Source organism: Ischnura elegans, chromosome 6, assembly GCF_921293095.1.
Source record: "Ischnura elegans chromosome 6, ioIscEleg1.1, whole genome shotgun sequence".
Classification (NCBI taxonomy): domain Eukaryota; kingdom Metazoa; phylum Arthropoda; class Insecta; order Odonata; family Coenagrionidae; genus Ischnura; species Ischnura elegans.
In genome coordinates, this window is record NC_060251.1 from 63,439,108 (window position 1) to 63,464,669 (window position 25,562).

At 39.3% G+C, this 25,562-nt stretch overlaps 1 protein-coding gene across 1 annotated transcript in view; it reads right to left on the minus strand.

The window, feature by feature from the left end:
- Nucleotides 1-5,833: 5,833 nt before the first annotated feature.
- LOC124161378 (loricrin-like) overlaps nucleotides 5,834-25,562 on the minus strand; it is a 350,959-nt gene continuing 331,230 nt past the window's right edge. The window contains exons 3-5 of the mRNA XM_046537693.1: nucleotides 11,538-12,687; nucleotides 11,241-11,464; nucleotides 5,834-5,847 (exon numbers count right to left, since the gene is read on the minus strand). Of these exons, the coding sequence (XP_046393649.1) occupies nucleotides 5,834-5,847; nucleotides 11,241-11,464; nucleotides 11,538-12,687 (1,388 nt within the window). The remainder of the gene's footprint in view (nucleotides 5,848-11,240; nucleotides 11,465-11,537; nucleotides 12,688-25,562) is intronic.

A 25,562-nucleotide genomic window follows, 5' to 3' on the forward strand; every position in this document is an offset into this window, starting at 1 on the left:
TTCATTTCCAGTTCAATCGGTCGAATTTACGATGTCCCCCATAAGGACAGGAGTCAAATCAAGAAGAGATCGGGTTCGGTTTCTCCGACCGGAAAAAAATTGGAGAGACAAATGAAGTCCGCTGCTCCCTTATTTATCTCTCGTGTTTCTTCATTTTTTTTAGTGTCTTTTTCGGCGTCATTAGGTACGAAAATACAGAAACACGGTCGTTTGCCTGGAAGAAGTCAAGGGCTATTGAGGGACATCCGGATGTTGTTGGGCTCCGCGATATTCTTTTATCATTATTTCCATTATAATTTGCCCTCGGGAATATGTTATGCCCTCCTGATATTCCCCGTTTTTATTACGGCTTCGTCTTTTTCCTACGGATGATTCGCCTTCTGGAACGCGGTCCACTTCGAGGACTCAAATTTGGGTGTTGGGTGAAAAAAGTTTTTCTTAGCGAGTGTATGAGTATGGAAACGTGTGGAGAACTGTATGGATCAGAGAGTGTGTAAATTAACATTTTTCCACGTTCTCTCTTCGAATATTCATCCCTTTTTAGGTTCCAAATTTTGTATTTGCTCACTTTGAAGGACATCGTTATGCTCGCCTTTCTGCGCTCCGGTAAAAATCATACTCTCCAGACCGCGTAATTCCGCAAAAAATATTTTTTCGCCGAGGCCGAAATTATTTGCACACTTCATTTCTGTCATAACTCCGAAGTTTCACGCCACTCATACTCCGATTACCAACTGAGGAGAAAGGCTCACTTGAGAGAGTCCTAATTTTCGCGGCGAAGCTCATTGACACATCCAGAGGGAAAGTATTTGACACTAAGTAAGGAAGTGAGGCATATTAATAAAATATCGTCTCATCTCATCTGATGGGCCAGGTCTTTAACATGTCGTGACGTGAAAATTCCAAGATAGGGAGATAAGTTAACCATAAATATGGCACAAGCGAACTCCACCATCATAATCATCTCGAACTCAAAAAAATATATAATCTGGGAGTTTACCCTTAAAGTCAATAGAAACATTATTTAACTAAAGGACGAACCAATTAATTTACGATATGTTATAGTCCTCCGTCATCGATTAGTTATTCACGGTCACCATTTCATTTATGTAGCACTTTTTCGCACAGATAAAGTCTAAAGACAGCGTCATAGAATCAAAAAATACATTTTTTTAAACCTGAAATCGAAAAGACTGGCAAATAGGGCACTATGGCATCAACCTATTCGTCAAATTTAAACTTCTAACTGCGCTGCCATTTCTGAAGACGCGATAATAGCAAAAATGAAATCAGTTAATGTGCCAGCAAGTAATTTTAGCCATTTTCTCACGGTAAATATTTTGGAAAAATTATTTATTCAATACATTTTATTAAAATGAGTTCAATTTCAATAAAACCGTCAAATTCAAACCGCGCTTGCAATGTTTTTAAAATAAAAAAGTAGTCCTACGGTATAATTTACAATTCTTCAACAAAATACTGATAAAATTAACGGTTTAAAAATATGAAAACGAGTTTTTTCTACTGTGTTGAGTGAAACTATTTTGTTAAACAAAGTTTGACTATAAGTCATGTTATTCTTAAAAAAATAATGAAATATTTGAAACGCATTTTGGGAAATATATAACAGGCATAATATCACATTTCTTCCCTTCCGATTTGCGATGCATCTTCTTTTTCATTTGGTCATATATGAAGCAATGGAAATACCTACAGATACAGGTTTAACCTACTATTTTCAACATAAAAATACGTCATCGAATTTCAATGGGTGAAGTTTGATTTTATATTGCAAAGGAAAAAAAGGGTGGGTATTATGAAATCGGATTGAAATAATAAAACAACAATAAAAGGAAATTGTGGGATAGCAGTTTGAAATTGACAAAACAAATATTTCAATAACTGAGGACAAAATAACTTCAAGAGTCGCGATATTCTTTTTCTTTTTTTCCGGCCAGGTCTCCGAGAACAAGATACTGAAAGCTTCGTTCAGAGACTTCCAAGACATTCTCAGGTTTCAGTTTTGGGAAAATCAACTCAAGGGGACTGCATAGAGGAGGCCCAATTTCATCACATAGAATGCAGATTTTGGTTGCCACTTCAGTCGCATTTTAATCGGTTTCCACAAATGTCCGCGGCGCGGTGACGAGAGCAATGCGATCCACTTTTTCCACTATTTTGCATTATACTGTTTGTAATTGCGAGGAGTATCATTGGAAAGTTATACATTTGATAGATACAAGAATTCTGAGGGTTCAAGGCGAACCCTGCTAAGGGTACAACGCACCGGGGCCCGGAACCAAGCCCGAGGCTTATACGCCAGGACACCCGGGGAGGGGCTGGAGAGGAAGGAAAAAGGAAAGAGGCGCCGTCGCGATCGGAGCCCGCCGACGCCTCCAGGGAAAGGAAAGGAATGGAAGGAAGGGAAATAGGGATTAAACACTCCAGCGCTATAGAAGCGAAGGAGGCCCTACCTAGCGCAACCAAGCATACGCAATTTTTCTTCTACCAATTCTAGTAGATTTTCCTATGAGGAAGAAAAATCTATCGATCGAATCGGTAGATATTTGATAGATACAATCATCATGCATATAAATTTCGGTTTAAACCGTTAATTATACCTTATTTACCCGTGAAACTCGAATCAATTTGTCCGTCAGCGACGCGAGTGGCGACTTTTGCAAACCCAATTAAATTAAATTACGCGGTGATTGACAACACATTTAGAAGCCGGCTTGAGAATCCTCTTTTTTAATACTCGTGTTTATTTCCATTAATCCCGAATAAAACTCCAAAAAGATGTTTAAAAACAATTCTCTGGTAGTGTTTTAAATCTTTCTTATTCTTCAAATAATTAAAATTCACTTATATGACTCTATTGTGTTGATATATATTATAAAACCAAATGGAAACCTTATTCTCATCACCTATGAATTTTAATTTATAAGCTAATCTTACTTTATAAAATAAACAACCCTTTTTCAATAAAATTCCCTAATTCAAAGAAATTTCACGTGAATACACATGTAGAAATCAAATTGCTCCTGCCCAGATAATCTACACTGAACTGTCCCAAAAACGTTGACTTCAACATGAAAATCACGCCCGAAGAAAAATCTTGGCAATCCTGTCAATCAACTTCCCCACTGAAACAACACCGGGCGAGTCTCCAAAAGATGTCCGAATTTTGCTCATGGGGAGGAACTGGAATGGATACAGAGGACATAACATAGGCCGGAGTTGATGTCGCACATGATAAGCATGCTTTTTAAAAATATTTTTCTCCTCTTAGACCGCGAAATATTTCCATCAATCACTTTCGTCGATGAAAAAAAATACCACAAAAAAATAACATATTTACACATGTCCAATCAGACAAGAGATGGATAATACAATCATATAGACATGATGAGAGTGAAAATACAGGGATTGTCTCACCGAGATCGGCTAAAATATACTCGTCAAATCACAAAAGATGGGAAGAACAAACGCGACAATGACTCATGGCGTGCCGGGAAATTTATTACTTAACAATTACGCCACGCGGTGGGGAGCTATTTCATCATGATTTATTGCCCACACTATCGCTTTGGCTCCATGAAGAATCTACGTGTATTACGTCGAGGGGTTATTAATGTCCCTGGAAGCCATGCACGAGCGTCCCCGTAATATTATCCGCTATTTTTCCAACGACGCGCAGCTACGAGCGTTGTATATATACACAAACAAACAAGGCGGGGGGGTTCGCACGCAGCATGAGGGAGTGTGGGGAAGCTTGTGTCCCGAGGGAGATAGCCGCGAGTAAACAAAGCATATATAAGTCAATAAACGCCACGGGGGCTGTCTCCTGCGCTGCGGGAGAGCAAAATGCATACACCGATCAATCAATTTCAAGCGTGGGAGACATTCGCTTCTCCTGTCGACTCTCTCAAAATTCGAATCCCGGGGTGACGAGGGAGTATGAGGGGGCGGTGGCCTCGTTTCCATGCAGGGGTGCCACCTTTCCGAGCAGAAATTAGGGCGGAATACTTATTGGTTAAGCTGGAAGCCACAGATTCGAATGAGCTCATCTCATATTTATAGTGAATTTCGATATATTTATCATCATAAAAACCAAATACTAAAAAACTTAAGGTGGCCTTCCATGCATCCATCAATCCAATAATGCCGTGAGAAACTTGATGCATTGATGATTTAACTTTAAAAGCATTGAAACGATAAAAACCCAAAGGTTAGAACGAAATCATCTCATATCTATAGTGAATTTCACTGTCCATATCATCGTAAAAACAAAATCATAAAAAAATCTTAAAGTGGTAGCTGCCGATACATCTATTAACCCAACAATAATGTGAGAATTTTTATATATTGGTAATTTAACTTTGGGAGCGTTAAAATTAATAAAATCCACAGATTCGAATGAAAAAATTTCATATTAATCATGAATTTCACTATAAATAAATAAATATATATATCATTAAAGGAACAAAATCATAAAAAAACCTTAGGATGCTAGTGCAAAGCTCTCCGTGCATCCATGAACCCAATACTACTGTGAGAATTAACCCAAGAATAATTCCTTTACACCATCCTCTTCAAGTACCTTTATTACAAAGGGCACATAAATGACACATAGAAATACGAGATAGACCTATTAATAGAATACTGATTCAGCATGACGAATATATTGGTAGATTGGTAATTTAAATTTACAAGCGTTAAAATGATATCATTTTAAAACTTATGCCTGATTATGAGAGCCGAGAATGTTTTAACGGAAAACAGGATTCAAGCAATTGAACTAGTACGGTCATATGAAGAGAAAGAACAAGAGTAGATTTCAAAGGAAGACCACGAGGAGCTGACACTCCAAGAGAATATAGGATGAGGAAGACGAAAGAGCAGGTAGAAAGATGGATAAAGACAGCAGTTAGATAGGATCGTAACACCGATGGATGGACAAAGAGACTTGGAGGATAGAAATCAGAACATGTCGATTGGCATTAAGAACCGACCCTGTCCATACACTAATACAAAATCCATATAAATACTATAAAGGTACCAGGAAATTATCAATATGACTGTTTACTGAGCATCAGTATCATCAATTGGTGGTGATGATGGTCAGCCATAAATCCAGATCCAAAACTTATATTCTATAAGTCGATGACACCGATAGTACCGTATAGGGAATGGATGCTATATTACCGTTCAACAAATTTTCACTAAGCTTTCGTAAATCCATACTATGGCGACAATTTGCGCATACAATTGTTCATTGGATTTCAATAAAACGCTTTATAGCAAAACTTACTGTGATTAATCGTTTAAAAAATTATTATCATAATTAATAAGAGTAAATAAGTGTATAATTCAAAGGCATTTGGTATTAAATAATAATTAGATATAAAAAAAGTATCAACTTCCGATAATTTTAAGATAAGAATGACGTCTTGAGAGAATCTGCAGTCTACATAGCAGGCTACATGTGTTATGTGTAAGAAAATTTCAGCAAAAAAAAACAAAAATTAAAATTTTTAGTGCCGTATTTCTTAGCGAAGTAGGTGAAATACTTTAAAATGCTTCATAACCAAACCTAGAGTTGAAGTATATTGCACCATAACATACCGTGAAGTATCGACCTAGATGTTCCTTGAACAGGGTTGTATGAAAGATTTTTTTGTTTCACGAAGGATGCGGTACTCCACTAGCAAATGCTTCCTTTGGCTTTTTTGTAAATGATACCGATGAATGAGATCATTTTCAAACTGAACAAAATGTATGTAAGAATAATACCTTTGTTTTATCATAACCAAGTGTCTTCATTATTACATTACTCATCAAAGCCTACAATTAAAACGAATAAACCATAACATCTTGACGGAAAGAACAGAAGATCATATTTTGAAATAAGGAAAATGAGAAAAACATTAGATAGGTGCCTTGCTGAATGGCATTTGCTAGCTTACGATAAAATGAATGGTACACATAAAAATGTCATGTTTCACGCAAGAATACAACGATGGTGCAATTACTTGTACTCGCGTGGCCCCCATGGTACATTGACAATATTGCGATTGAAATTACATTTCAATGATAATGTTGACGATTAAAGACACCGGAAAAAAACTTTTCTAGCATGAAACATCGCAAAGTAAAATAGACCCATCAATAGAAGATTCATTGAGTGTAACACAGATTAAATACTTGTCAGAGATAACGGTGGTAACATATAAAACGGAAGCTTGCTGCGGTATATAAATCACTTGATAAGCCCATGCTGTTCCAATAGTGCGGGGTCTGAATTTTAATGAGAGTTCTTCATGCATCTTGTATCCGGTGACCTCAAGTGCTACAGTCTATTTATAGCAAGAAAAGAATACTGTGACGTATAGAGCGTACGGATAAAATTTCTATCGCCCAGATAATTTTAACCTTTTTATCTTAAAAGAACATATGGTTACAGTAAATATACGAATAATGTTTAATTCTCAGACGGCTATTACGTTGAATTTTGATTATGGTCCATTTGCAGGTACCCTTTAATCTTTTAAAAATATTATATTATCGCCTGAAAATAATAGCAATAGTTAACAATCTCCCAACACAAATGACCACGCTTCCAACACACATAAAAATACGCTCTTATTTTCAGCTCAATCATCAATTTCCATGGTTGTAATAACCGCTGAAAAAAGTTAGATAATTTTCAGATAACTTCACAAAGTAAATAAATTTAGATTCTGTATGAATGGAATGAAGTATATTCATTCCTGAGTTGCTTCCAAAATAAGCCACACCCAAGCTTATGCTGATACTTAAGAAAAACGAAGATTAAAATATAAAGATGCAGAAACCAAGCACTATCAATGATGTTGAAGATTAGAAATGAATAGAAATTTCAATGAAAAACGTTATGACAAAAATTTAGCACCAAGTTAACGGCTTGGAGCGCAAACATTATTTTCTGTTAAGTTAACGTCTTATGCAGTCCGCATTGCCAATTTTACGTTGCTGATGAGTTTAATTATAAGAGTTTATGCAAATCGAAGTTACGGATTTAATTTTTTTTAACCTTTTCTTTAGAAAATTTTCGTTATAATTTTAATGATGGGATAGTAAAAGATCAATTAGGAAATAGGTTGGGTAGTAGGACAAAGTTTTTCCAATCTGCCTCCAGAGGTCACGCTCGCGAAGCGACAATAAATTTCCTACTTAGGTTCCTGGTCGCAGAATGATTAAATCATTCGTTGTATTATGTGCTCAATGATTTATGAAGTAAATGATACTTTATTGGGAAACAAAGTTAGTACTCTGGAGTACAATTAATAACGAATTATACCATTTCTAGATTATATTTTCATTCGTTGGAGGGTCGCAAATTCAACGTTCGATATTGTATGGCGAGAATAAATCAAGCTTAAGGAATCGTCTCGTGTGTAAACTTGTGCATTCTGATTTGAGATATTTATATCTTTTCCCGAAGATGAGGAAATGGATTTCTATAGAATCTCTCTACAAGTGAAGATAACGGCTGGTTCACCGTTTTTATTTTTGATAACCCCTGACGATTAAAATTACATCTAAAACAACGATCAAGTCACGTACAAAGTTAAATACTCATAAAATGAAATAACTTATTACCAAGGAAATAGCAATGAAATACGACACATGAGAACGATACTCTACATTAAAGAAAATGTCATGAAAAAAATTGTGAAATTACACTAACTTGCCATCAGTGCTAAGTAATTCTCCTCTACAATGACTCTAGTCGAATGTATGACTTTGGTTAAGGATATGATATTTAATTGCATCACATTCAAAATAACGCATACATTCTACGGAAAAAAGGACGCAGTCAACTTCACGGTTTTGTCCTGACAAATAGCAAATAAATAAGTTATTCATGAGAGAGACTGACAGCGATCTAAAACCTATCACAAACTGAATATCGTTTAGTAATTAGCTGTGCATTGAAAATTATGGATAATTAGTGAATGAAAGCCGTAATGGAGCCAGCATTTTCATCTCTGGTTGTCACTCAGTGATACTGTTGAAAATATATATCAGTAATGAGTGATAGTGTTCTCTTGCAAAACAGAAGGTCGCGAGTACGAGTCACACTTGGGTAAACTATTGTTAACCAAAGCTTTTGAATCCACATTCTTCAATTCCTAAGCATTTCTAAAGTACTACCTTCCATTTCTAAAGTAATAATTTTCCGGAAAAGAACTGTCCGCGTTGAAGCTAATACTGAATTGAGTATGTGCTCTGCGAGTATCAGAAACATTCACTAGTGGGATTGAAAACCAACCTGTTACTTTCGTGGCTCAAGAACTGAATCCTGAAATGAATGATATCAACGCCGTAAATTGCGTGCAACGTGAAAGCAGAATGGAAAAACTCCACCGATTTGATGGGGCATGTATGAAGAGAGCGAGAATGGGAGGGTATACCAGCGCAAACAATGAGTTGGATATAATAATTGTCGGATATCCTGTCACACTTGAGAATTCCGAATCATTTTGACTTTGAAACAAACTTTTGATTTTAGTTAAGACATAATTACGAATTTACGAAAAAGTGCAAAGTATAACAACAAAACTTTACATTGCCAACGGAGTGATAATTTTTATACGTCAGTTGCATTAAGGTATGATACAACTACACTTTTTATATCCTCCAGGAATTTTAAAACAAAAAATGAATATTTCGTCTATAGAAAACAAGCCCTAATAATATCGTAAAATAGCTTTTATGAAGTTTAAATCCCTTAGCCTGTTACTTTTCTACTATTGCCGTTGTATCTTGATATAAGAATTCAATAAATTTATTTGTAAACCCGGATGGTAGGTGAAAATGATCATAAAAATCGACCAATTCAGTAAAACTTAATGTAGCTCCAAATGAGGATTGTCAAAACATTAAACTGACGTTTGATGTAAGGTTTTGAGCAAAATATAACTGCTTCAATTGCAAGTCTCAGCAGCAAAAATAATTTTTATCATCGGAAAAAGCTCTGAATAGCCAAAATGATTCGAGATCCTGAAAGATCTGGGTAATTCATTCATCTATCGAATAGCTAAGGATATTTTGGAGTTTAAGACGCACAAGGTAAGCATTCGTCAAAAAAATGAAGATTCTAGAGAATTCAGCGGTTTCTCCTTCTCCTGTGAGTAGAAGCGTACGTAACTATTACTGATGCGTGAAATGAGTCTAAAAAGCTAAATAACAAGGTTAAAATATATGAGCTTGCGTCTTTAACTAGAATGCATTTTAATCCTGTATCCAATAGCCCAGTAAAATGGAAATCCAACTTGCCTTCACACAAAGTAGCTAAATAATGTTAATTATGTAAGCAAGAAAATAACTAGATTCTTGTGGGTTCAATAAGGATATGCAGAAATAGCGTACTTCCGGAAGTTACAGCCCTTATCATACGACTAGGAAGGTGGGAGTCGGGGTATTAGGTCGCGAATATTAAGGAATGTACCTTTAAGTAAGTCTGGATATTTTAATACAAGAAAAAGCTACTTCATTCTAGTTGGCCTAAAGAGTCGCAAGCCAACTATCTGCTCCATAATATGTAATCCATCTCCTAGCCCACTATATATTTGTAAAAAAATATAGCGAGAGCCCCGTGGAACTCACCTCACTGACCTAGCGCACGCCTTCAGGCCGTTTCATAGGAAGAATGAGCAATAATTTTAAATTGAGCACTTGGCGAAAAATTAGCGTCAAAACCTTGGGGAATTTTCAGAAAAAATAACGCGTACTCGATGCCGTCTATCATGCGAAAATTCGACGGAGAAAAATCATTCACCTTGACCGGGATTCGGACCCGGATCTCCCCATTCCTGGTCTTGTGCTTTAGCCAGGTTAAGCTACCGAGGCGTCTTTCACCTCTGTGGAAATTTGTGGACTATACCGGACAAGATGGTGTAAATTACTGAGCATATGAGCAGTCCGCCTTTGAAGCCTAACTCGCTAAATCACTCGATCAGAAATGGAGAGATCCGGGATCGAATCCCGGTCAAGGCGAATGATTTTTTTCTCTGAGGAATTCACGCACAATGTATGCATTGCGGGTGACTCCGTAAATTTTTCACCGTACCTAGTCTCGGTATCTATCATTCTTCTGGAGAACTAACAGCAAACTGCATCTCGCAAGGTAATGAAGATTCAGCTCAGAGGTTTAGGGGTTATGCATCGCGTGTCCATGCTCGTGGACGACAGTTTCGCCGGCATTGCAGCTGGCTTCTTCAGGTCGATGAAGTGCAGAGTGATAGTTTCGACCGTCTTTTATACTAATCCGTCGTAGTCGGGAAGTAGTGGTGTAACATAATATCCCGACTCCGACGGATGCATTAAAAACGACCTACACAATTTCTTTGAACTTCATCGAGCTTAAGATACCAGCTGCAATGTCGGCGAAACTGTCGTCTTCGAAGATGGACACACGCGATGCATAACCCGTAAACGTATCCGCAGAATCTTCACCACACCGTGAAAACCTACACAATGATTACAGCTTAATGAAATTGAGTTGAGTTGTTTTGCAGCCGAATAGATACCTTTTCCGAAGGCTACTCTCACATCCATATTATATTCATGCCACTTCTAATCTTGAGATGTCTTCACCTATGATTCTGTGTTAGAGCTACCACATCAAGGATGAAAAGTGCGAGGAACAAATGACTACGGTAAAACGTAGTTTCACCCAATATTTCATGTTGATTCAAAAACTGCAAAATCCACCATGATTATTGCGATAATTTTGGCGGGAAAATTATGGTATAAAAATGCATTCCGCGATGATGTTTTCCAAGAACACTGCTGTATAAAGCTGCATTTTGACTATCTAACTGCCTAAATTATAAATGGGTATGGCCTTTGAGACGTAAAAGTAAAAGAAAAAACTCATCGGAATGAAAAATCTGAAAACACAAAAAAATTCGATTTGTTCAACGCTTGAATTAACATGGGAGCCTTACGGGACTAAAAGGTTTTCGTTAATATCAAAAACTTAAACATATGCCAGGATAATTATATTCGGCTGGCTATACATTGACGCATGTGCATTGAAATCTCCCGAAAAGTGCTCAATTTGGATAATTTAATGCTTATCTTATCTATAAAGCGGCCTCAAGGCTGTTAAGATGGCGTTAACACATCTAAAAGAAAGAAAGAGAGAGAAAGGGAAGAAGACAGAAGGAATAAACAAATACTTTTCCTACCTTGAAACTCCTTCCTCGCGGCGCTGACGCTGGTCACTATGTTAGCCACATGACCCAGCACCGTAGCGAAGAGCATCAGTCCGAAGAGCAGCTGCGCTATCACAAATAAATATTCGCCCTTCGACCTGGGCCTAGGGAGGTCACCTATCGTAGTCAGAGCCAGCGTGCACCAATAATAACTTTGCAAATATTGCTTAGCAACGTCCGGCTGCTGGTTACCCCCGTAGTGTTCTCCCGATCCAACCCCCCCTCCTCCCCCGCCCCCACCGCCGCCCCTACCTTCCCCCCCCCCCGTCGAACACCCAGTTCTTGCTGCCGAAGCCGTTGTTCTTGGAGATTATGTGGTAGAGGCACCCGTTCCAGTGAAAGATCACCAGAAGGTAGTGTATGAGGGAAAGGGCACGGAAGAGGTTGGGATAGTTCGTGTGTCTCTCCGTTCGGTCCATGAAACCCCAGAACCTGTATATCTTGACCAGTCGGAAGGAACGTAGTATCGAGTTGAAACCGACCGAGAGGTATAAGAAGTCCAGGGGAAGGAGACACAAGCAGTCTATGTAGAACGTCGTCGAGTTCATGTAGTGGGACCTGAGTTTGGCCGAGTCCGTCTGAAGGACGCCGTCCTCGAGGTAACCCGTACGGAAGTGAAACACAATGTCGGCCAGGTAAAGGAAGTCCGACAGATAGTCCAAACAGAACCACACGACCAGCGAGTCCCTGTCTATCTCCTGGAAGGCGAACCTGTATATCACTGCCCAGAAGTTGTAGAGGAACGCCAGCGAAACAACCATGGACCAATAGTAGCACAGCCTCCCCGCCGGGTCGAACACGAACGACCAGCGGCAGCGGTTCGCCCCGCCGGACACGCCGCCGCCCCCCAAAGTCCCGCCTCCCGCGGGAGTCCCCGCCAGGGCCCCCTGGGTGCTCACCGCACCGCGCCTCCGCCTCCCGGCCACCTGCTGGTTGTGGTGCCGGTACGCGTCCCCGCCGCCGTGGCTCGCTGCCCCCACCGACGAGGCGTACGAGGCGTCCAACCGCCCCGGGCCCCCGCCCCTCCGCCCCCGACCTCCACCCCCGGTAGCCCCGCCACCGCCTCCCCCTTCGCGGGTCTTCCGGGAGAGGTCGAGTTCGGAGGCGACGTGGGCCCGGTTCACGTAGGCCGCGGAGCGCTTGCGGTTGCCCCCGCCCAGACCGCCGCCGCCTCCGACGCCGAGGCGGCAGCTCACGAGGTCCAGGAGGCTCTGCTTGGACACGGACTTCCCTCCGCCCCCGGCCCGCGCGACGACGCTCTCCGCGCTGCTCTTGCCCCCGACGCTCACCACGCCCCCGCTCACGGCCCCCACGCCCACCACGAAGGCACCACCGCCGCCCCCGACGCCCCCGGGGGACGCGTCCAGCCGGTTGCCCGACGAGCTGAGCCGGTCTGCGATCATTCGGGACGATGGACTCCCTGCAAAGGAATGAAATGGTGCATTTGAGAAGATAGACACAGGAAATTTAAAACAAATAACTTGCTTTATAAGCCACTATCAGGTGACCCGGCGTTGCATGGGAAGTATAATACCCAGAGAAGGGGGAAACTCGGAATTCATAGTTACCAAACTTGATTTTTAGGTAAAGGAAGGTTTTAGGAAAGAAGGTATGGTGATATAGGTATGTATACATAAGTAACAGCAAACAATGGAAGTAAAGTTTTTTAACGTGACGTAGCAAACGGTAATGAGAAAACGACGCAAAGGATGCGTTGGACACAACCACAAGTAGCACTGCGGGATTTTGATGCATGAGAGCCACCAGCGTAATAACTTTGGTTGCAATCCGTGCAGCTCTATGGAAATCCATGACAAACAAATATCCTATTTCATAGGTACTTCTCTATAATAAGATGTCATCAAACCTTAAGCTGCGGTCGCAAGTATTTCGTTCTGTATGACTTAATTTTCTAATGAAGCCACTACCTTTCTTTTGCCGAGAAGGGTAAAGCATGTCCAAAAACCCTCGGAAACCCTTCTGACTCTTTTTCCAAGGGCCCACGGGTGGACCTCGTAAACTTAGGACAGATAAGTAGGATTTCGGATTATTTGGTAATCTTAATTCATCGGCCAAAATCTACAAAAGTTTAATCGTTATTTTCTGTTTAATTTTGATACCGAACACCAAGTAAATCGCGATATGGGAAGAAAAAACTCAAATGGCGTTGTATATCGCCCAATACTCATCCACCTTGCTACAATTAAACATGTGTTGGCGTGCTGGAAAGAGGAGTTTCTTACCGCTGGTACCTAGCCCCAGGCACTCTACTGGAATCCTTTACCCCCCCAATTCCTATTAAGTTAGGTTGTCCTTCCGTCCTTTTCATTTTTGAAATCGTGTTGGAAGAGCCTTTTCTCGCTGAGAAGGGCCACATTGTGTGCCCAAATAAATGTTCGACCTGTTTCTCGTCCCTTTTCTGACCTTTGAATGCGATCTTCTTTGAGTTATATTTCTCCTGAAATGTTGGTAGCCATCCGTGGGTGATTTAATGTGTGTGTGACTGTTTCCTGAGTGCGAGTGTGCACATCTACCAACAACTAGGCAACGTTAGATGGGTCTCTCTAGTCCTTTAAAAAATCCCAGGTTGTAGACCAAGGGTTTGTAGGGACCTTAGTTTGGTCCCCCACAGCCCTCGACAAGGATTTTGGTTTGTAATTTCACGAATTCATTTTCACTGTGTGGTATTCCATTATAAGGTTCCTTGGGTCGCTTTATGTAAAAAAAGAAGTGGTATAAGTTATAGTTAACTAACAAACAAACCTGATCATGGTTTGGTTGCTCGTTTGTTAGAGTCGGTGTGTACATGCGTTTATAAGTGAGTTTGGTTTTCCAGGTTGAGAGGAGGGTCCGTAAAAACATTTCACAGATGAGATTTCCTTTGCCAAACTAAATTAACAAAAGGTTGCGTTGAAAATTTACTGCAATCTATTGTACATGACATTTTAACGAGATTATCAAAATAAAATTAACAAAGAAATGTTCAAAATCCATATTCTGTATCAGTTACGTTACAAAGTATTAGTTGCAATAGTTAAAATGACAATAAGATTATATATGGGTGCTACTAAAGTTCTACTACTAGGATTTCATACACTTTCAAGTCGTAAAAATGACGCAATATATCTTCGAAAACAGTGGAATAGAAAAACAATTTTGTGAAAACCAAGTATTTCAAGCATGCATAGAAATCGTGAAATGCTGTTTACTTTGGTTTCCCATCAATACAAGAAATATTATTCATTCTATTCCCATCACGTTCAAAATGTCCACATGTGTTACCCCATGATGGGCGTGAAATCAACTACAATTGAGAATGTCTTTCCATATTTTTGTCACATAAAATTTGAGATCATTGTAAATAAGTCTCGACACGTGCTATGCATTGCATTTGAATACCATCCGGACAGGCACGGACGATTCTATTCTTTCCTAATTGTATTTATACACAGAGAGAGCCTCTCAATTCTAAAACGGAAGGTATGCATACTGTTTAGAGCTTTCCATAGTATATGCACAAATTTGATCACACCATGAATATCCAGACGGATACGGAATGTAATGGGATAAAAGTGTCATCAAATAAAAGCTACGGGAACCATTTATCTTAATAGGAAAATTCGCCTCCTAGTTTCATCAGTATTTCCTCCAGTGGAGTCCAAAAATGACAGCGAAGCGAATTGTATATTAGGGGTGCTCTCAGAATTCAAATTCATTGCGCAGCTCGAGTGCAACGTTGCATAATGAATAGATCCCTCGCAACAACTCACCTGCCTTCTGCTCCCGGAAACGTACTAAATTTTTCCCCCGGCCTCGAGTAATATTAAAGTAAGCGTAAATAAGTGATGAGAATATATATTGATCCCACCCTTGAAAGATTAATGAGGGCACAGTATGAAAAAGAGGCATCTCTTTTTTTATTTCATACGCATCCATGGTACCTTCACCGTCATGTGATGGAATGAATGTAAAGGGGATGGACAAAGACACCTTGAAGATGACCTAGATCAGGGGGGTTATTTTGTGAAGAAAGTATTCACGAGTTTTCTGCCGGGTAATTGGCTGCATGTCTCCCGACGTTTCGAAGAACAACTTGCTCTTCATCCGCGATCTTCTGACTCTATCTTCTATTGAGAAAATCCCCTGAGGATGAAAAGCAAGTCGTTCTTAGAAACTTCGGGAGGCATGGACCCTATTACCCATAGGAAAATACGATAATCCTATCTGCACCCGATACGCCGGGAGAATGTAAGGGGCTATTTTGTACTGACGAAAGAATTGACCGAATTTAGAGAGCTACTGAATCTTCAAATGAATCGTTCCATTAGTCTTTTTTTGATAGAGGCAAAAATAATATCACGATGGAAATGAACCATTCCTGTGAAAAAAGGCGCCTTAAGTGAGCCGTTACTCGCGAGATTTAGGTACTAAACTTCGAAAGAATGCTCATATTTGGTTAAATCTATGACGTCTTCCGAATTTGAGCCCGAATTCGAAAGTACAGAAGAACCTTCCAGGGTTGGATAGTCGAAATGATCTAGCGGGCCTCTTTGGACCAGCATCTCAACTCAGCGGGCCGCATACGTAAATAAAGACACATTAAATGCCATGAGAAAGAATTCCCCTGAGCCGGGAATCGAACCACGGACCTTTGGCTATCCGGGTCACTTTATTATTTGTCAATAAAAAATGTGTTCCACCAAAACCCAATCAGAATTATCTCGATAGATTCATACATGTCATTTAATTTTGTAACATAAAATGACTCGATATTCATTTTAACATTTCATGGGCCTCAAAATGTACATCTTTTTTATATAAAGAATTTTCAAGTTTGAATATTACTCAGAGGCAAAATTGGGCTATTAAGGGCTAGACGACGACTCATTTGATAGTGTATTTTTGAAAACAGTTTTTCACTAAATAGGACATTATAAAATAATTAGTGAGATATGGATAAGTCAAGAGAGTTATATTATTAACTTCATGATGACTTCTTGACATTTTAAGGGTCTTTCAGTACACCCAATTTGCTTCAAGATTGCATAATTAAAGCGCAGAAAGTAATTTAGGTAAGTAATTCAAGATTAGTGGAAAAGTACGAAGTACCAAAAGAATAAAAGATGGTAGTTAAGCATTATATATATATGTTGCAACAAGAACACTTCCACTGCGGTTAACGGAGAAAGTCACACTGAACGAGATACTGCTGCTAGTGGCCCTGCCGAATAAGATACGAGCGAAACGGAAACAAATATTGCCTCTAACCGCCATCTTCTTGGGCCTGCTTTAATGATGTCCCCTTGGGAAGAATACATGGCGGCGAAAGACAATGCATGTATTATGAGTAACACTGAGAAGCCATGATATCCCTTATGGTGAGCCTACGAGATCGTATTTTAAGAGAATGAGCTGATGTCCTAGCGTGGACTAAGGGACTCAACATTTTCGTTCCTGCAAAGAAACAATGGGAAACAATCTGATGCCCATCCTGTGAGAGAAGTATACTGCTATAACGACTCGAAAAACAAAAGAAAGGGAGAAGCGGCGAGCCGTTGGAAGTGTGAGAGGAGCAATTTTAAAATGGGGAAGAGGAATTAGGGTGGTGCGGAGGGACACCGTCAGGCGGGGACACCATCGCGCCGACCCTACTCCCATCTCTTGGCATTCTGCGAGGCCAATATCTTTTAGCGCCTCCGCAGTGCGATATACGCCTTGCCTTGAATCACTCGATGAGGACAATCCGACTGCCTTGGCCTCCAAATGAAACGTACGCGCCAAGCGAGCAATAATGAAAAGGGGAAAGAACTGAGAATTGAAGAGGGGAACGCTTTCGAGAGAAACAATGAACGGGGCTCACCGAAGGAGGCGAAAAGTTTGCACATTTTTATCTTCTTTTGCACATCTTTTCTGTAATACGCCTCCATTCATAGATTAATTCTAACTTGACTTTTCTGGGGAATAAAAAAAAAATACTTCTATTGTACTGTGTATCTCTAGACCAGTCCCATAAGTCTGGCTTGCACATATTGTATACTCGTTAGCTGTGATACGTTTTCATTCATGGATTAATTCTTGGGTGACTTTTCTGTGAATACAAAAATATATTTCTATTGTACCTTGATCTCAAGACAAATCCCATAAATGTTGTTTGCACATGTTGTATTCTCGTTTGTTGTATAACGTCTCCATCCATTGATTAATTCTAACTTGACTTTTCTGGGGAATCCAAAACAAAATACCCTCTATTGTACTGTGTATCTCAAGACCAGTTCCATAAGTATGGCTTGCACATATTGTATACTCGTTTGTTGTGATACGTTTTCATTCATAGATTAATTCTTAGGTGACTTTTCTGTGAGTACAAAAATATATTTCTATTGTTCCTTGATCTCAAGATAAATCCCATAAATGTGGTTTGCACATGTTGTATTCTCGTTTGTTGTAATACGTCTCCATCCATAGATTAATTCTAACTTGACTTTTCTGGGGGATACAGAAAATAATTCTATTGTACTGTGTATCTCAAGACAAGCCCCATAAGTGTGGTTCTATTTATGTTGCTCGAGAAGGCTCGATATACCGCAGAAAGTGTGTAAGGGAAAATACGTATTGTACTTTTAATTGAACCCTTTTCTAACACAGAGCTGCTAATGGGAGAAATTAAATTTCATGACTTACCATTTTAAGAAAGTGAAAAGTATTCTACATAATCATTCGTAATTAATGTGGCAGCTACATATTTCACCATTACACTTGACAGCGAAAAAGAACAGGGAGTTTAAATCTTTCCTGATAAGAGATAAAAAAAGTATACATTTTTTATGTTAGTTAGTGGAAACATTGGATTGTAATGGGTAAATTACCACCATTTTATGATGATGCTTTACTATCATAAGACACTATAACTAAGTAAATGCGAAGTATAATGGACAGAAGAATAGAGCCAAACATTTCTCCTAGGAATCCCAAGCGATAAGTACTTCGTAGGTAAAAGGAAAGATGAAAACGACAAGAATAGAATACCCCGCAAGCTGCCTCAACAGCCGTGTGGCGGGGGGTGTTAGAGTACCAGGCGTTTACATGTAAAAAGGAAATGCTCTAACGAAATTACGCCTACTATTTATTGAGGTACTTCATCGTGCGAGAGCGAAATAAATTCCCATATCAATCCGTTCGACAAAATATCTCTCTTAATTTATCGTTTCTGTCAGACCTGTAAATTATAGTGGTGTTCTAATATGATGTTCTCCGCGTCGCTCTTTTAGATACATAATCTCAATTGCTCAAGCAATCTAAATCTAGCGTGAACCCTCCGGGTCTCTGACGGCTTCCTGTCTAATTCGTTAAAAATCTGTGTAACTCTCCCCGTCCGCTCAAAGAAGTTTCTGGTAAATCGCGCAATTGTGGCAATTAAAAGTTGTTGACGATCTTGAGGCGATCTATTTGTGTACAAAAGAGGAACAAAAGCGTTAGGGGAAAAAAAGAAGGAAAGGAAGGCTGGGAAAAGAGGCCGTCGATAACAGGTGTTGGAAAAGGATACCTAAAATAAAATATATGGTTATGGTGAGAAATGAGATCTATGGAGGAATAGTAGAAGAAATGAACTATCGATTGCTGAACGCCAAAGAAGAACACGGTGGATTAGCCACATAATGACACTGAATAGTTTCGTGGGAAACATAAAGGAAAAAGTTATGAAAAAGTCCCCAGGGGGAGAACAAGGGACAAGTACCTTGGACAGAACAAGAATAATGTAAGAAAAGCCTCGGGAGGATAAAAGAACTAGCAGTGAATAGGGAGAAATGAAGGGCTACTATATGCCAACCCTACAGAATTAAATAGCTATGTATGCATGCATGGAGATTGGGAAAGGGATAAATGGTGGGTTAAACGCATAGTATAAATCTTAAGATTACAGTACTATGAATTTTAGCGATGAAAGCAACGGGTTGTGGTGTTGAAAAACTTGAAAAATAAAGGCACCAGTACGACTCAATATTTATGAGATAGTAGCAGGCCACCCGGCGTTGATTGGGAAAGATAGTACTCAGAGAAGTAAGAAACTTGGGTCATGGAATTCATGGTCACAAGGCAGGAGTTTTGGGCACGCTGAACAGCAATGTAAAAACGATGTCCGTATGACGCCCACGGGATTAGCTGATACACCGCCCCTCAATACTGATCGCTATGCATGCTAGTACGTGAGTATACCAATAAGAACTCATATCCCAGCAAATAGGTTTGCATTGTGACGATTAATAGGTAAGGGTAGTGTTATTTGAGTTATATTTTCCCTTCGAGCTAGTGAATAGGTGTGCTTTCCCGGTAGGATGTGCACCAAAGAAGTTTTATGATGTGACGTAACAAATGGTAATGAGAAAATGACGTAAAGGACGCATCGGGTACAAAGAGAAGTAGCATTACGGGTCAACTTAAGGCTGGAAGGCGATACTTGGTGGAACTTGGTGACAGGAAACATAATGAAGACCTTGATAATGACATAGTGTAATGTCGAAACCTGGGTTGGTTATTAAAACTCTAGTGGAGCATTCAAAAGTGTATCTTTATTATGTTTCCTAGCATTACGGGGTTGGGGAGCATGAAATGCACCCACGTGATAACTTTGGTTGCAATCCGTGCAACAGTATGGAAACGCATAGCGGAAAAAACAAAATGACAACTTCTTTTGTATACACACTAGGTGGCCACCCCCTCGTTGCTCGGTAAGGATAGCACCCTTAGAAGTGAGAAACTTGGAACATAGGAGGACTTTCATGTTTTCTCTTCGATCTTGTATAAATGTGTGCCTACCAGGCAGGATATGTTACAGCTGAAGTGGGATGACATGACGTAACAAACGGTAATCCGAAAACGACGCAAAGGACGCATCGGACGCAATCAAAAGTAGCACTATGGGGTTCGATAGCATGAGATGTACCTATGTACCGACTTTGGTCGAAATCTATGCAACCGTAGAGAAACGCATAGCGGACAGGCAAACAGGCATCCTATTTTATACATAAAGATGTACATAGAAGATAAATATTCATAAAATCAATTTTTAAATTAATATAAGTATAAATAATTTAAATAAACCCTCTTTGACTAAACCAAGAACACCGTACGACTTATCTGAGCTAAGTATTTGACCTGTTACCAGCGAAGAAGCATTACGACTCATACACACACTACTACGTTTTATATCGCTAATCAGGCGCTGTGGTGTGACACGCGATGCTGAAGGAAGAGGTAGGCGGTGTAGGAGAATGAGGCATTTTGGAGACGGGATCTAGCTCCCAGCGCGAGCGACGAAACGAAAAGAGCAAAGCAAGGTGAAATAAAAGGCGTATGTTTTCATGACGCACGCGAGATTAATGCACGAGTGTTGAAACGATAAATGCAGCAAAACAGACCAGGGGATATCTCTCGAGTATAAAATTCGGAACATCAACTTTGAGTTGCGTTGCCTGCATAAAGTAGTAAATAAAGAAAGGAATCCACTATAGAATATTCATCCTCAGTAATACCTAGAAGATAGGGAAAAGCTAGGAAAACAAACGGCGATAAAAAGAAATTACAACGAAATTAGTCGCCTAAGAAAAAATATTCGCGTACTTACTACAACTTATGAAACGGAAAAAATGGAAGAGCTTCATTTTAAGGAGCTGAAGTACTTTCAGATATAAGACTTCTCAGAGACTGTCAGATAGGATTTATTTGAAATAAAGTAAATAAAAAACTGCGACAGAGAAGTTAGGCAGTTAAAATAAAAATTGTAAAACTAGATAGAGGTAGGACTTTTTTGACCAGGAAACCTTATATTTTATATTGTAGGGGGAAAAAGTTGGTAAAAAGGAAAAAAAATGAAACACGAACATATACAAATCATTATTAGATTTAAAGACATGGCTAAATCAAAGAATTTGGGAACATATTTCCATCAAAGTATAATAAATGCGTGTGATTTCGGGAAAATTATATTTAAGCAGAGGATTTTCCATAGAAATTTCTTGAATCATTAAAAAATGAGAATTTTAAAAAACCTCCCACGTAGATATTAAATTAGATAGTCGGTGTACTAATTTCAGCGAGGATGTTTTTTGTAAAAAAATAAAAAGACAGGTTTAAGTTGAAAAGCCTTGAAAATTAGATTTTTGCCTTCCGGAATTGTTGTGGAGTGTCTCTATGGAATTTCTCAAATAAAGTATAAAATGGGATTACAATATTCTTATTGTAGAAGTTCGAAAAGCGTATTGAAAACAGCAGAATTAATGGTGGCATTTAGAGCCTGTTGAGAGTAATATTTTGTAGTACCTTTAAAAGATAGTGACTCTTAGAGAATATACTTGAACAAGATGATGGCGGAATTTATGTGTTTCAATGAGCCGTTAAGATCAACTGCAAACCGAATCGTTAAATTTATGAGAGCTCTGAAAAGCGCCATTGAGTTACTTGGAATTTGAATAATCAGTGGCGTCAGCATTAATGTATAAGAGCACGAACAAAAATATAATTACAAAAAATGATAAAAATGGAGATTAGAATAGGCAATATTCATGGATGAGCTCCTCTCATGTAACTTAATAGTGTTTTTAATACACTTCTCAATGTGGTCGCTTTGCATGTACAGAGAAAATTACCCTCTAGATAGGGAATTTCTCATTACATTACCCATGGGGTATTGCAGCGTTATAACAATTGCGAGGATAATGGAGTCTTTAGCTTCACTAAATTCGGAATAAAGGCAAGGTTCTCCTATTCTTGGAACGGGCCAGAACACCATAAAAACTTCCCCCACCGCAAAATTCCCCTCCATAACTTCCCGGAACTAATGCTCTGAATTATGAGCCAAAATCCTTGAAGCAGAAGTGGCGCCTCCCATTATGAGCGGAGTCTTCGGGAAACTTTCAACGCGAGGGCGTAATACATAATTAGAATGTGAAAAAGTTGGGACTGGATAATTTACGGGAATGGGTAAGGGCGATCATTCGGCTGCTGCTGCTTTCCCTGAGTGGGTGAGAGAGGACCCCGCAGATCCATGAAGGGTATTTCCTCCTCAATGAAGCTGTCCCAAGTTGAGACGAGCATCGTTTCTCAGTGGTTGGAGTACGGCTGCTAGAAGTACGATATTTCTGTTGCATTATTTCCTTCTGCTTGCAAGAAACGAATAACCAAGGGAGACCCAATTCTATCCCATAGAAGGCTGATTTCTGTCGCCAATTAAGTCGCATTTTAATTGGTTTTCAAAATTGTCCGCGGTGCGGTTATGAGCGCCATGTGATCCACTTTTTTTTACAGTTTTTTGCATTATAATGTGTGTAATTGCGAGGAATGTCATTGGAAAGTTATAAATTTGATAGATACAATCACCATGCACATAAATTACGGTTAAAACAGTTAATTATACCTTATTTCCCAATGAAACTCGGATCACTTTGTCCGTCACCGACACGAGTGGCGACTTTTGTATACCCATTAAAATGCGCGATGGGTGGCAACGCATCCAGAGACTACTTGAGAATCCTCTTTTGCAATATTCGTGTGAATAACACTTCGCCATTGACACTGCGGAAAAATCAATTGAGCTAGTCATGTTTCCGTGACTGTGGCTCAACACAGAATGGCGTCTTGAACTCGGCAGTGACTTAAGCAGTGCTGGGAATGATGCGCAAAGAACTACTACGCATCACGTCCACCTGCCGCATGTCTGATTGTTGTGCGAATCAAACGGAGGTTGAATGGAAACACTCGTATGCCAGCTTTTACAAGTTCCGTGCCAGTTCTGATTTTTTGCTTCATAGTGCCGTTCGAGTATTTAATCAAATTGCGGGTAATTTCCATCAAGTTAAGGTTGAAACGATTTTAAATCGAAGTAAAAATAAATAATTTCAGTTTGAATAACTCTCATGAATGTATAATCTTTATCTTCAGGTTTGACGCCGAGCGTGAAGATAATTCTCATAAAAAACATATTTTAAGTGAAACATACTTCCAAACCATGCTACTAAGATAAATTCATTCGAAACGAAATTCCTTACATTAACTACTAGCAGGCCACCCGACGTTGCTTGGGAAGGACGGTACCGAGAGATGTAGGAAACTTGGAACTCTTGGTCACATGGTAGGATTTTTAGGTAAAGAACCCAAGCAGTATGATGAAAGTATTCATATGTATCAGCAAACAATAGAGAAAACGATTTCCGTATACTGCGCCAGTGGCGCATTCAGGATTTTTAAATGAGGGGTAAGGTTTATCGGAAATTTTGGGGTCCTTCCGGTGTGCACCCCAGGGCAAATGGGATCCTCCCCAGAAAATTTTGGGATTGTTGATGTCGAAAAAGTAATTTTTAGGACTCAAAAGCAGTAATTTTGTACGAGTAATTCTTAATGTAGTCATCTCACTCGTTTTTGGCGCCTCTTTCTATGGCTCAAAGGGGGTTGTAACCCGAAAACCCCCTCCGCCCCCCGTGGCTGCGCTACTGCACTGCGCACGCGATCAGCTTATACCCCGCTCCATAACGTTGATTGTAACGTGTTCCGTGTACCGTCCAGGTATGAATTGCGCAGTCACAACTGAGACGGGAGTGATGACGATTTGAGGGCAGGAGGCCAATTTTTTACGATTCCCTAAGAACGGATCCTTTCGAGAAAGAGATTAATAAATAATTAAATAATATAATAAATAAATAATAATTTTATTACTCCACACACAAATTACATGACAATGGCAAAATTGAGTAATTTTAGGTAGCCGCGAAGGATAACCTGTTTGAGGCTACCATCCACAATAATAATACATTATGCTTTACATATAGTGTAGCTCATTTTGTGTTACCTTGATAATCTATACTAACAAAGCTCAAGTGCGTGCATGAAAAAAACAACTAAAGTAGTATTTATAATTCATTTACATCAATATTTTATAACAATATTTGTTCTACACTTTCTTTAGTGAGAAGCCAAGAATGTGCATTTGGCAAAAACGTTTTCAAAGACTTCGAAATAAAGCATGACTGGGGTAAAAAATTAAAAACCTTTGGTCCTACGTACAAAAAAACATTAAAAAATCTTTTAAACAAAGTCAAATTTGGTTGTGGTAAGGGCACACTTATTTTACGCACGGTAAAGTATATGGTTCAAATGTGGGTTATGAGTAATTAATGGGTCAAAATGAGCTGTGATCACAAGTCTTCCCTTGTTCGCCTTACCATTCATTCCGAAAGGTTGAGAAGCGCCCCTAAAAAGGAGACTGCGCTGGGACTGGGCAGAGGGGGAAAAAAGGATCATTTCCACCCTTCAATGTCACGGTGGCGTGATTCTCATTCTTATATAATTCCCCCGCTGAAGAGAAAAGAAAATGGCTCCGCAGAAGACAATTCTTACGACACACCAACCGAAAAATTAGGCAAGGAAATACTTCCCTTTGCCTCACAGGTAGAGCTCCAGAACAACGGGCGGGTGTTATGACGCGAAAACACATTTATACCTGAGATATGCATCCTAGAATAATATCATCAGCAGTCTCCCACGTCTATGTAATGTAGGGAGACTACTTCATAAACAGAAAATAAGACATGCAGGAGAAATAGCCAAAATACCAAGAAAAAATACCAAGTAAAAAGGAGCAAGTTCATGTACTTGTACGCTTTATAGCTTTGCATGATTTACTTTTTGTAAGCATATATCCAATGTAATGAGGAAAGGGGAAAAAATGGTACGTCCAAAGTAGGGATACAGCAATATCTTACGACATCGCCACCACAGATTTCGAGTAAGATTGATTTTAACATAAAAATACGCGATTTGGATCTATCCAGACACGAAGTACGGCAAAAAAATTTTCGTCTCATATTATTGCTCTAAAATATATATCTTCCTTCCATTGAACTCGTGTTGCTACAAAAATCGAGTACATTGTTGAAACTAAATGTTACCTTAAGGAACAAGTTTCAATTTCATTATAAAAATATAACAACTAGGGGGTTTCCATCTCAGACTCGCTGTCTGATGAAAATGCTATAGGTTTATGCAATGTTAGGTAATGAGATACTACGTCCGATTTCAATCAAAGAAAAAGAATATTGGTTCAAAAAACTGAAATAATGAAATTATAATTATATTTTGCAGAATTAACGACATGTGTATCGACCCAGTTGACAACTATTGTACCAGAATATTTTAAATACGCATTTTAGTACTTCTTTTCGGTTTGTTTCAATGTTTTTATTGGTAAGAAGACATTGGTGTACCGTAATATCGATGGGGCGAAAAAAATGCGATGGGAAAAATTCA